The 13,034-nt window shown below is 43.2% G+C and overlaps 1 protein-coding gene across 8 annotated transcripts in view; it reads left to right on the top strand.

Annotated features, from left to right (window-relative positions):
- LOC121931810 (PC-esterase domain-containing protein 1A-like) overlaps positions 1-9,665 on the top strand; it is a 50,086-nt gene extending 40,421 nt beyond the window's left edge. For all 8 annotated transcript variants that reach the window (XM_042469846.1, XM_042469849.1, XM_042469848.1 and 5 more), the window contains 5 exons: positions 205-373; positions 1,404-1,454; positions 4,200-4,440; positions 6,192-6,941; positions 7,761-9,665. In XM_042469846.1, the coding sequence (XP_042325780.1) occupies positions 205-373; positions 1,404-1,454; positions 4,200-4,440; positions 6,192-6,941; positions 7,761-7,999 (1,450 nt within the window). In that variant the 3' untranslated portion in view covers positions 8,000-9,665. The remainder of the gene's footprint in view (positions 1-204; positions 374-1,403; positions 1,455-4,199; positions 4,441-6,191; positions 6,942-7,760) is intronic.
- The last annotated feature ends 3,369 nt before the right edge of the window (positions 9,666-13,034 follow it).

The raw sequence follows: 13,034 nt of genomic DNA, 5'->3' as shown, positions 1-13,034 counted from the left end.
AGAAGATTAAGAAAAGAGTGGAAGTGGGAGAAAAAAGGAAAAGTAGAATGAGAGTATAAGTGGCCTCTTTTGAGGAAGGACTAACAAAAATAGACTCTATACATAGCTTTACACAGTCTGTTAATACAAGCATATGAATATGTTAGAAACAAAGAACTGAGAGTAAAATATTAATAGACTGTGGTTGCTTCTCCTTTCCCTCAGGTACCATGACAGCCATCCCACGGAGCCCCCTCTTCAGAAGGCCCTCCGGGAATACCGGCAGAACCTGGAGAAGTTTTTTGAGCGGCTGAACGCCATCCTTCCCCCCAGCTGCCTTATCATCTGGAACACGGCGATGCCCATCAAGAATCCCCGGGGGAGCTTCTTTGCGGTAAGCAAGGAGGGCCAGCGCTTGGCCAATGGCAGTGATGCAGATCTCTGCTCAGGAGGTCCCTCCGGGGAGATCCTTTCCAGGGGAGGACTTTCTTGGGCCTCATTCCCACTACCTTTTAAACTGGATCCCAGTGAGTTTGAACCAGTTCAAATGACCCTGGTTCCCACTTAAATTGAATTGCTGAAGTGGTTCGGTGAGGGAGGGGGGCACACACTAGACCCATTTAACCCACGTCTTTTTGACACCAATATTGTCCGCGTCTTTTTGGTTAAATGGATTCTGCACAAGTCTGAACCAGATGCAGATCAGAATTGATTTAAATTTGCCCTTCGGCTGGCTACAGCAGGTCCATTTTGAATTGAGTCATTCATGAATGGGAACCACAAATGGGTTATTTTACAGAGCAGAAAATGTGATCGGGGCAAATTGTTATTGCTATCATTATTAATAGAAAAGAGGGTGCTGCTAGGCAAGAGTTTTCTTGCAGAAATAATAACATCATCATCATCATCATTATTATTATTATTATTCCAAAAGCAAGTACATTTTTATGCCACTTATCCGTGACCTAAGCCACAGTGTACAATGTAAGCTCACATATGTAAGCTTTCTGTTGTTGTTGTTATTTCTTTCTAATATTATTAATAGGAAGGAAGGTGCTGCCAGGCAAGAGCTTTCCTACAATTATTATTATTACTATCAATAATAATCATCATCATACTAGAAAGGAGTGTGCTCCAGATAAGTGTTTTCCTGAATACATCATCACCATCATCATGATCATTACTATTGTTGTTATGGTTGTTGTTATTTCTGAATGGAGCAATGCTAGTGTGGATTTCTGGGAATAGTAAGTTCAGAAAGGGAGGAAGCTGCCAGGCAAGGATTTTCCTGCATAAATCATCATCATCATCATCATCATCATTTCTATTGTTGTTAATAGAATGGAGAGTGCTCCAGGTAAGAGTTTTCTTGCATAAATTATTATTATTATCATTACCCTTGTTATTTCTGTTATTTTTTATAGAAAGAGGCTCCCTGCAATTCCAAGCAAGAGTTTACAGGCAAGAATATACAGGCAAGAGTTTTCCTTCAATTATTATTATTGTTGTTGTTACTGTTGTTGTTTCTGTTATTGTTGGGGAGTTAGGAGTACCAAATATAGCAATGCTGATGTGGGGTTCAGGGCAAAGAAAGTCCAGAAAAGGAGGATGCTCCAGGTAAGGGTTTTCCTGCAATAATAATAATAAATTATTATTTCTGTTATTATCAATATTGAGGAGGATGCAGCCAGACATGAGTTTTCCTCTTGTTGTTGATATTTCTATTATTGTTAATAGAAAAGAGGGTGCTCCAGGTAAGAGTTTTCCTCCATAAAAAATTATTATTATTATTATTATTATTATTATTATTATTATTATTATTTCTTATCCACTTCTCCCTGAGGCGCCTCAAGGCTTGAGGCAGGGTACAAAACAGATTTAAATACAATACACTCAGCCCCTTGTATCCATGGATTTTTTTATCCATGCATTTAAACATCTGTGGTTTGAAAATATTTTTGAAAATGTATGCATTCCAAAAAGCAAACCTTTATTTTGCTACTTTACCATTTTACTATGCCATTGTATTTAATGGGACTTGAGCATCTACAGATTTTGGTATCCACGGGTGTGTGTGTGAAGCACACCACTAAGTTGACGACAGAACCTGGGCCTTTTTTATCCCACCGCTGCCACCAAAAATATGTGACGAACTCCACACCACAATCCACTTCTGTGATGACAGGCACCTGGGGGTTTTGATCCCACCGATGCCACCAAATTATGTGACAGCCCACTCCAGACTCTCAGTGTTTAGTAGCGTGTTTAATATTCAGATGTCAAACAAGCCTCTATTTGAAATAGGGATAAAACTTTATTTATAAGAAGGTTTAAACAGTGTTTTGATTATTGATATGGTGTGTGTGTGTGTGTGTGTGTGTGTGTGTAATATATTTGCTACTTTCAGATATTGTTTTCTTAGTTTTTTCCAGTTACAGATTTAGTTAACTTCTCCACACAACTTCTGTGTGTAAATGGAGTCCCTCAACACTGGACTCTACCTCACTTCTGGGCTTTAAGTATAACGGTCCCTCTCTGGATGTAGCCAGACCCTCTTGCTCTGAAAACCAAACCCTAACTAACAGTTCCCTCTGGAGCTCCCAGAACCCTGTCTACTCTTGGACCCCTCAGATCCTCAACTGTCCTCTCAACTGTCACAACTCCAACTCCCCAAACTGTGTGCCTCCTCATGGAGTGTTCAAATTCCCCAGTCAGCACCTGATTGGCTAATAATAATAATAAATAACATCTTTATTTCTATCCTGCTTTTTGCCAGGCAATCAAAGTGGCGTACAACAAGTTAAAATACATCCATATATACATACTAACCCCCCCCCTTAAAACAAGATTAAACAGTATAAGATTAAAACTACATACTAAAATCTGGCTGGTGATTGGCTGGTTTGTAAGTCTGTTCATCACCGGGGGGGGGGGGGGGTCCTGGAACCAAACCACAGCAGATATCAAGGGCCCACTGTAGTAAAACTAATAGTAGTAGTAGTAATTACTCCATTGTATATAATGAGGCTTGACCATCCACAAATTTTGTTATCCACAGGCGTCCCTGGAACCAAAACCCAGTGGATGGATACTAAGGGCCCACTATATAGAACTAACCACATGAAACCATTTAAACTAAAACACACAAACATAGGATTAAGGTGATGGTTATCTGTTAAAATCATCCAGACATAAAATTACACTGAGCCCTCAGAATCTGCTGGAGTTTGGTTCCCAGAAGCCCCCAGGAGTACCAAAATCCGTGGATGCTCAAATCTCATTAAATAGAATGGCACCGTAAAATGGTGACGCTTATATAAAATGGCAAAATCAAGGTTTGCTTCTTAGAATTTATATTTTTAGAAAACATTTCCAAGCCATGGATGCTTGATAAAAAGTCAGTGGATAAAGAGGGCTGACTGCAAAATAAAATTTAAAAGATGCCCATTTAAAATTCATAGTTGGAAATCAGCTGGGTAGCCCTAGCAGAAGAGAAAGGCCTGTAATGCTGTGTTCAGTTCAATAGCATGTTTAGCTGTCGAATCTCTCCTGGCAGGTCATTCCACAATCCAGGGGCGGCCGCTGAAAGTGTCATTTGGGTGACCGTTTCCAGTATAATTCTAGCCAGTTGAAGTAAATGTTGCTTCTTCGTTCATGAAATTTTCCAGCAGTGGGGCACAGTTTATTTTTAGGCAACTCCTCCCATGGTGCCCAGTCACTTTTGCCCCTCTGGTTCAGGTTACGTGGTGGTGCCTTAGGGGTCATTTGGACGTCGTTGTTTTTTAGCAAGTAACCTCAGTCGCACATTCCAGGTTTGTCATTCACACAACAGAACCACATCTGTGTGCATCTCTGCAAGTTTGGTTGCTCACATGTTCCAGCACTCAAATATTTAAACATGGAATCGACAGTGTGAAACGTAGAATCACAGATTCATAGAGTTGGAAGAGACTCCAAGGGTCAGCCAGTCCAACCCCATTCTGCCATGCAGGAACTCTCAATCAAAGCAACCCCAACGGATGGCCATCCAGCCTCTGTTTAAAAACCTCCAAAGAAGGAGACTCCACCAGGCTCTGAGGGCTTTGTGCAGGGGGTTGGACTGGATGGCCCTTGTGGTCTCTTCCACTCTGTGACTCTATGAACACCCATTTCTGGACTTCATAAAACCCAAAGCTGTCTCAGCAACCTCTCATGTTTCTGTCTCCTCTCCTTGTCCATAGCATTCGGACGTATCGACTCCCAGGGATCTGATCGAGGCCAACTTTTACAGCGCCAGCTTGGCCTGTTGCTACAGATTTGATGTCCTGGACCTGCACTACTCCGTCCGGTTTCTGGAGGACCACCATGCCAAAGATGGGATCCATTGGAGCAAGTATGTCCACCGCTGGGTCACCAAATTGCTCCTGACCCACATAGCTGACGCCTGGGGGGTGAAACTGAAGAAGAGGAGACCTCGGTTAGGTGAGTTGGTGGGGATCCAGATGGAAAAACAACAGAGCTGGAGACAAAGGATGATTCAAAGCTGGGATGGAGGCATGCTTCGCTCAGGATTAAATTTTCAAAACCGGGAGATTGTTCCAAACGATGTTAAACAATTACTTGTGCAATGTCTCCGTGGGCAAACTGCATTCCTTTGGGCCTCAGTTTTCTGGCCCTCACCTCCTCTACCAAATTTTTCTTTTGAAATTCGGTATGAATTTTTTGCCCCCAAACTATGCAGAAGGCTCCCCCTAAATGCTTGAGGGAAAGGCAAAAATAACCCCCAAGAGTGTGCATGTGCACGTGCGCGTGCACGTATGTATGTCACCTTATTGATTTCATAGGGCTTTTTTAGGCAAGGAATGCTCAAGAGTATGACCCCCCCCCCCCATACCTTCATTTTACTTGGCAGCCCCTCTCAAAATTGTGACTGTGTTGGTCAACAAGATGATGGTATCCCATCACTTCCAGTCACCAGTTTTTAGAGGGACTGCAGAGGAAAGTGAAGTATTTGGGCTTGTTGAGAAGAAACTGCTCCCAAACTCTATAATAATACCTTCTACACTTATTTTCCTCAAGTACCACAACCAGATCTATACACAGTATTTCACAGCTTTTTTCCACCTGAAACATCCACATTTTGAGTCTATCCTGGGTGTTTGTTCTGTTAATTCAAAGGTATAATTCATGCTTTCCACCACTTACAAAAGACCTACTCCATCTCCCATTTTCCAAGGGTCCGGACCTGACCGTGGAATATCTTTCCTTTTCCCCCTAACTGCCACAATCCCCCAGCTCCATCTACTATGGTTGTAATTGTACATACAGGAGTAAAACCCATTTATCTATCTGGATTTGCTATTGAGAGAACAGACATATACCATTGGATATTCAGACAATGGTGCTATATCCCAATAACATACACTAGATCCAGGGTGGTCATCTGTGTGGGGCTAGTGACCAGTATTTCTTCCAGACACTCCCTCTAGCCAGCCCTAATACTGCAGCTTTCTTCTGCAGTCCTTCTCAAAATGGCAGCAGGAAATGACACAACCCTCTGTCCCTCCCAATAGCTTTGGCAACTTGGCTATCTCCTTTAAGTTTTGGACTAAAACCTGGAATAATCATCATCATCACCATCATCATCCTGCTTTTTTCCTAAAATTGGAACACAAAGAAATCTCTAAGTCCTGCAGCACAATTCTGCCAGACGTTGACCATAGACTTATGCTGGGCAACCTAGACGTTCCTAGAGAAAACACTTCTCTAGGCATTTGTAGGTCCTCCAGCATGATTTGGTGATCAACTTCTGCCATCTCTTGAACATAGAGTCGCACTGGATGACCTGGAGATTCCTAGAAATGTATTTTCTTGGGTAAAAAAGAATGGTGGTTTTTATTTGCGATTTTTCCACTTTCACAGGGGTCCTTCAGTGGAGGGTCCACTGTACGTCTAGTAAAATATTAAAATATCACTCATTAAAAGAGTAAAATGCAATCAAAAGATAGAATCACATAAAGACAGTACATATTAAAATAGCTAAAAATAAAAATAAAAATACAATAAAACTATAAAAGTAAAACTTCATTTACCATCCATAACCAGGATTTTCCGTTCCTGGTTGACACACCAGCTGCTATGGTCTCCTATAGGACTGGAGAACTACCCCAACTCTGAAATAATATCCTCTTCCCCTTCTCTCTTCCTCCTTTTCTTGTCCTTACAATGAACAGCGCAAAAGAGAATGGTGAAAGCTTACTCCCGCCACCTTGTGACCTTCACACCATCCTTGCCGTACGCCAATGGCTTCAGTCCCGACAACCATCTTTATTTCAACCAAGATGTTGTGATCTATGATAATGGTCCTGTGGATGACTGCAAACAGTGGGATCCTGGCCATGAAGACAACTACTCCAATGGCAGCGGGGTTGGAGACTGGTCTGGATATGAGCCCCCTCCTTACCATGGCACGCCCAATCCTGGCAATGATCCCCGTTTCCAACAGAATGGTGACTACGATTCTGGGTTCATGGAGGGGTCCGCATACGAGAATAGCCCCCTGTCTCATCCTCGCTGGCCCAGTCCTGGCAGCGGTCCTGGTTTCCAGCCTAATGGCAGCTACAATCACAGGTTCATGAAAGGTCATGGCCCCCCACCTTATCCTAGGTGGTCCAGTCCAGCCAACGTTTCCAATTTTCAGTATGATACCAGCTACGATCACGGGTCTATGGAGGGATATTCGTGTGAACCTGGAGCCCCTCTGCACCCGGGGCAATACGCCCTCAGAAATGATCCCAGCTTCCAAGACGATGTTAGCTTTCACCAAGGGGCTGAGGAACTGGAATACAACCATGGCCTCCAGCCCCATGCTGGCCCTTGGCCGTACCCAGAGAATTCCCCTTACGCTGGGCAAAATGGTTGGCAAGGCAGGAGGTCTGTGGAGGGTTACGGAGCCCAACAAAGCCCCTGCTGCCCTATTGAAGGTGAGTGCTTGCTCCCCCTCAAAGAAGGTGAGAGAGGAAGGAGGACGTTGGCGCTGAGGGTATGTGCATTTCTGGCTTTTGTGGAGGGTCTTCTCAGAAGGCTTAGCAGGAAACATGGCGGAAATGGGCATAATAATCCTCCAGAAAGCATGGAGCAGGAAAGGACAGAACAGGAGCCCCCTTTCACACTGTAGTCAGCCCCTCTGCGTTTGTAGCTTTGACTTGAGGATTATTTGCGGGTTTGATCAATGTGTTCTCTCTAGGAATTTCTAGGTCCTCCAGGGCAGCTCTGGTCAGCTTCTAGTAGAAGTTGACTATAGGGTTGTGCTGGAGGATCTAAAGATATTCCTAAAGGAGCTTTCCTTTGGTTCTAAATTAAAACAGTGTTGTGTTTTGTTTTGTTTTTTGTTTTGTAGTTTTCTCACTTTCACAGGGGTCCTGCACCCCTAACCCTAGTGGAGGGATTATAATCCTATGATTCTACAGTCCTCCTTTTATATCTGTGACGGGTTTTTCTAGACCCCCCTTGCAAATAAGGAAAAACATGGGACCTCAAGTCCTGTTGTCCCCAATGATGGCGCGGCATGCATATGGCCATGCATACATGTCCCAATTGAGAGCAGCGGGGCTTGCTGTCTGCAGATACTTAAATTCGCAGAGGGCAAGCCCATGGATAGCGAGAGCCCACTTTACTTTTTTATTGTTGTATTTACATTCTGCCCTTTCCCAGTTTGGGAAAACATCTCCAGGAATGGGGGCAGTTTGTGCACAAGCCTTCTGCTGCACCTTCTCACTCATCTCTCTCTTGTTCTCCAACAGAAATTCATCAAAACGGCTTTCTCCCACCTTCTCCTGGACCCATCAACCATCAGATGGCCCAGGGCTCCCTTTATTCACCATACAGCTCACCTCAAGAAGCCCGGGGTGGGCGCCAGGACAGGTTTGTCACCTATCGCCAACGCCAACGCAACAACCTTCCTTACAAGAGGTCTCAGAATGGCTCCAGAAATCCCCAACAGTTAGCGAAACCCCCTTGGAGACCTCCCTACCACTCATAGCTGTGACCCATTGGCCATGGACATCTTTCATCTTGCGTGCTGGGAAGACCAGATGGGACCCAGTCTTGACTGTGGGCATAGAGGCCCTGCAGCTCACCGAGTGGACAAATTCAAAGCCTTGGCCTACAGTTGGGATTGAAGGATGTGCCTCTGGTGATGGGACTCGCAGTGTCTGCCACTTGCAGTATCTCTCATTTTGAGAATCTTTGGGCTCCTGTGCCATTGCAAAACTTGAATTTTTATCCTCGATTTTTCCCTTCTGAAGAGGCAAGATCACTTTGCCATAATTCTTTGGGATGGAGGCTTGGTCCAGATATGCAGAGAAGGATTTTTATGCAAGTGGCATAAAATCCTTGTTGTTTGCTTTTCTTGGATGAAAACACCCCTTATCAAGTGTTAAATGTTTGGAACAAAAAGGAGATAAGACTCCCCCCCCCCCAATCTAATCCTGTTGTATTTGAGTTGTTTGAGTTGTGCTTTCTTCTGACCTCTTCAGCTAAGTGCCAAAAGAGACTGCGGAAATAATCCAGTTTTGTGAGCTATTTAGCCGTCTCTACAATTCCCAGGATTCCCTAGCACTGAGCCAGAGCAGTTAAAGCAGTGCCAAACTGGATTATTTCTGCAGTGTGGCTTGAGACCCAAGTCCAGGCCTGGATATGGGTTCAAAAGTTATGTGGAATAGGTTGACTGATGAGGAGTTTGTTTTAATACTATATTATTTTAGTATTTGAGCGTTTTATAGTGTTGTGTTTTATTGCCTGTTTTTGGTGATGCGTGTTTGATGTTCTGCCCTTTGGTGGAAAGGGATTATAAATAAATACTGTTATTATTAATAGTTGAGGTGGGAAGCCCACCCATTGCAGTGGAAAAGAGTGAAGCAATCCTGGGGGTAAGACATGACACACGGTGCCTTTTGAATTGGTTTGCAAGCTGCAACCCCTCTGCTAGCCCCTGGCCAGGTACAAACATTGCATGGATTATTGAGAAAGGAGTCCATTTTAAGTGCCTTAATCTTCTCTCTATTGTTACCTGTGGCTTTCAACCTGCACAGAAACATGAATGTACAAACAAATGAACTTTTGCACTACAGTCTCTAGATCTGACACTTCGAGGGAAAGAGAGATATGAGTTGAGACGCCTTTATCTGAAATCTTGGGACCAGAAGTATTTCAGATTTTCGATATTTCTGGATTTTGGAATATTTGCCCGCCGTCCCCGTCTTCCTGGTGAATAAACGATCAGGCAATGACCACCTTAAATGCCAAAATGGGTGGCTGGAAGTTCACCATTTTATGTTGGATAAGGGAACTGATGAAAGTCGGTCCTCCATATTTGAGGCTTTGACTTTTGCGCCTTTGATTATTCATGGATTTGATCAAGATGTTCTTTCTAGGAATCTCCAGATCTTCCAGTGACCATAGAGTCACACTGGAGGACATAGAGATTCCTAAAGAAAACACTTCTCTAGGCATTTGTAGGTCTTCCAGTGCAATTTTGCGGTCAACATCTGATGGATGTTTGCCACAAAGCTGTGATGGAGGATCCCTAGAGATGTGTTCTCCTAGGGAAAAAAAATACAGTTGGCCCTCCACATTTGCGGCTTTGACTATTTGCAGTTATGATTAATATATTCTCTCTAGGAATCTCTAAGTGCTCCAATGCAATTCTGTGGGAAGTTGACCATAGAGTTGTGCTGGAGAACCTGGATGTTCCTAGAGAAAACACTTCTCTAGGCATTTGTAAGTCCTCCAGCATGATTCTGTGGTCAACTTCTGGCAGATGTAGACACTGCACGACTTGTGTTGTTGCTCCCAAAGTTTTAGATTTTGGATAAAAGAGACTCACCACGATCCGGTGGGTCCCATGCCAGTGACCTTTTTCCGTGGCCACTGCCTGAAATAGATATTAGGCTTGGGTCTGAATGTATTTTAACACCCTCCAGGTGAAAAACCAGCCTTCTTTTATCAAACCACTAGGGTACAAGGGGAGGTCAAAAATGACCATATTACCTCTCCATATAAGATTTCTGCCTCCTCCGTGAAATATCCTTCGTCCCTCAATTTCTAGCATTGCAGAGCGAGACGTTGGCTGCATCTGCACTGCAGAAATGATCCAGGTTCAGAAATGATCTCAGAGAACTTTGGTGCCACAACAAACTACATATCTCAGTTTTCCACAGCATGGACACATGGCCGTTAAAGTGGTGCTCTTCTGGATTATTTCTGCATATTCGTCTCTAGAACAAACTCTTCTGTTTGCAGAGTTTTAATACCTTAGTATTAAATCCTACAAAATGATGTGTTAAAATAGAAATAAATTACTAAGGGAGTTTTAATACCATAGTAATTTATTTCTATTTTAACATATCACTTCGTAGGATATTAATTGAACGGCTTTTTAATACGTTAAGTTGTTCTGAGTTTTAGTTTTGGGAAAAGGGCAAGCTATGAATAAATAGAAGAAGAGGTTGTTCCTATTTAGAAACATTGACTGTCCTATTTCTTTGGATGCCTAAGCTGTATTTTGGCTAAAGTTTCAAGTGAATGCAATGCTAGAAATTTGGGGACAAAGGCCATTTCCCTTGGGAGGGCAAACGTCCTTATTTCCGTCCCATCCTCCTTTGGCTTTGCCCCGGTAAACCATCTTTTTTGCCTTTTTGGTCCATATGGAAGCAGTGAAGTTTACTTATATTCTTCTTCCTTTGTTGAAATTGACATTCCTCTGCTTTTGATGGTTGTGTTTCTTTTGCTGAATGTAAAGAATAAAAATGTGTTTGTAAAGAAAAGCCTCTTTGGAGGGTTGGGTCTTTGGATCGGCTTGTCCTTGCCACTCACTTGTGCCCATTTCACAGGTAGAGAACCAAGGCTGGGATCATGAGAACGGTTGTGCTCCACTCCCAGTTATAAAATACATGTGAAATTGATTTAAAAACAATGAACAAACAACCACTAGATATTGAATTAAAAGAAGAAACCATCAAAGAAAATGTGCTACAATGGATGCAAAATCTGGGAAAACAGATCCCTATCACTAGCTGGCAAAAAAATTGTGGAAACACAATTTAAAATGTACAAAATGGGTAACAATGTAAAGGAAAACTATTACAAGCTTTTCTTTAGATGGCATATCTAAGCAAGGACTCATTGAAAAAGACAATAATGCAGGGAAAGATGAAGGGAAGCAGAAAGAGAGGAAGACCACAGACCAGATGGATGGACTCTATTAAGGAGGCCACTGTGGGTTTGATGGGGTTGCAGGGATTAAGCAGAGCAGTAGAGGACAGGGGGTCTTGGAGATGTCTCATCCAGAGGGTCGCCATGAGTCAAGATCGACTCGAGGGCAGTTAACAACAAACAATAAGATAATGCCCATGGCTAGAGATACGAAAGGAAAAAGAGGCCCATTGTGAACAACCATTCGGCTGCAGAGCCCAGTCCAGGTGCTGCAATTCATCTTCTAGGTCTGGGCTCTACAGGCGAATGGTCATTCCAGCTCGGACATCAGAAGGGCTGCCAGGCCCAGGAAAACCCAGAAGGCAAGCAACCAGCCAAAGGGAAGGTATTTTTTACCATACATCAAAGGAGTCTCAGAGAGAATAGGGAAACATGAAACACAACCTCCAGACGGTCTAAAAACCGACCAAGAAAATCCAGCAAATGCTTTGCTCAGCCAAGGACCAGAGAGACCCCTCTCACAGCCGCAGGAGTTAAGCGCATGCCATGCAGCTGCGGACAAGTCTCCATAGGGACCACCAAACGCAGTGTCCAAACACGAATCAAGGAACACGAGAGACACTGCAGACTGGGTCAGCCAGAAAAATCAGCCGTAGCAGAACACATTATAAACCATCCTGGGCACAAAATGCTCTTTGAAAACACTGAAATTCTGGGTCATGCCAACAGCTATCAGGTCAGAATGCACAAGGAAGCCCTTGAAATCCACAAACACTTGGACAACTTCAACAGGAAAGAAGAAACCCTCAAGGTAAATAAAGTTTGGCAACCAGTCCTAAAGAACACCAAAACAAGACAGACAATGATCTCTAAACAGACACAAATCCTCTTTGCTTATCCTCCCACCCTGAGGATCAGGGTTTGAGTTCCAGCACAGCCATGGAAACCCACTGGGTGCCCTTGGGCAAGCCACACTCTCTCAGCCTCGGAGGACAGCAATGGCAAAACCCCTCCGGACAAATCTTGCCAAGAAAGCACTATGATAGGTTTGCCTTTAGTGTTGCCATGAGTTGGAAATGACTTGAGGGCACAAAACACACACCTATAGAAGGTGGTTGTAACACTAACCTGATTTATAAATGTAACACACGTATGTAGTTATAAAGATATAATACGATATTTAAGTTAAAGTTATAGTGGATTAACAGATACGTATGATGATAGGATATGTCCTCCTTTCTCAGGACACGTCCCCCATTTCAGCCTTCTGTCCAGGAGAAATCCCAAAATGTCAATTTTGAGCATGAGAAGGAAGCATACATTTGCACTTAAGTGAGGGTTTATAGCTTTTATTTCGTAACATCCTACATTTTTCTTGAATGTCTTACGTCTGGTCTCCCTGTATTGAGTTCGTGCTTCTTTGTCCTGCTCAAAATGGAGGACATTTTGGAATTCCTCCTGGACAGAAGGCTGAAATGTAGGGCCTGTCCTGGAAAAGGAGGACATCTACATTGAGGTCAAGGGCCAGAGGTGCAATGGTTGCAGCCATTGGTCAAGGTGACCGGGTGTCCTAACTGCAAAAGAGGACAAGGCACCGCAAAATGTAGGACGTTCATGAAAAATGTGTGGCATTACAAAATAAAAGCTAAAAACACATCAAGATAAATGGGTGCTTCTTAGTCCTGCTTAAAATGGAGGACATTTTGGAAGGAGGACAAGGCGCCACAAAATGTAGGACGTTCATGAAAAATGTGTGACATTATTACAAAACGAAAGCTTCAAAACACCACTGTAAATATTATTATTATTGTTGTTGTTGTTAAACTTTATTTATAAAGGCTGTACATAAAATAAAACAAATG

The sequence above is a fragment of the Sceloporus undulatus genome, chromosome 5 (assembly GCF_019175285.1).
Source record: "Sceloporus undulatus isolate JIND9_A2432 ecotype Alabama chromosome 5, SceUnd_v1.1, whole genome shotgun sequence".
Taxonomy (NCBI): Eukaryota; Metazoa; Chordata; class Lepidosauria; order Squamata; family Phrynosomatidae; genus Sceloporus; species Sceloporus undulatus.
The sequence above is the reverse complement of the archived record's forward strand: the minus strand, read 5'-3'. Positions and strand labels throughout refer to the sequence as shown.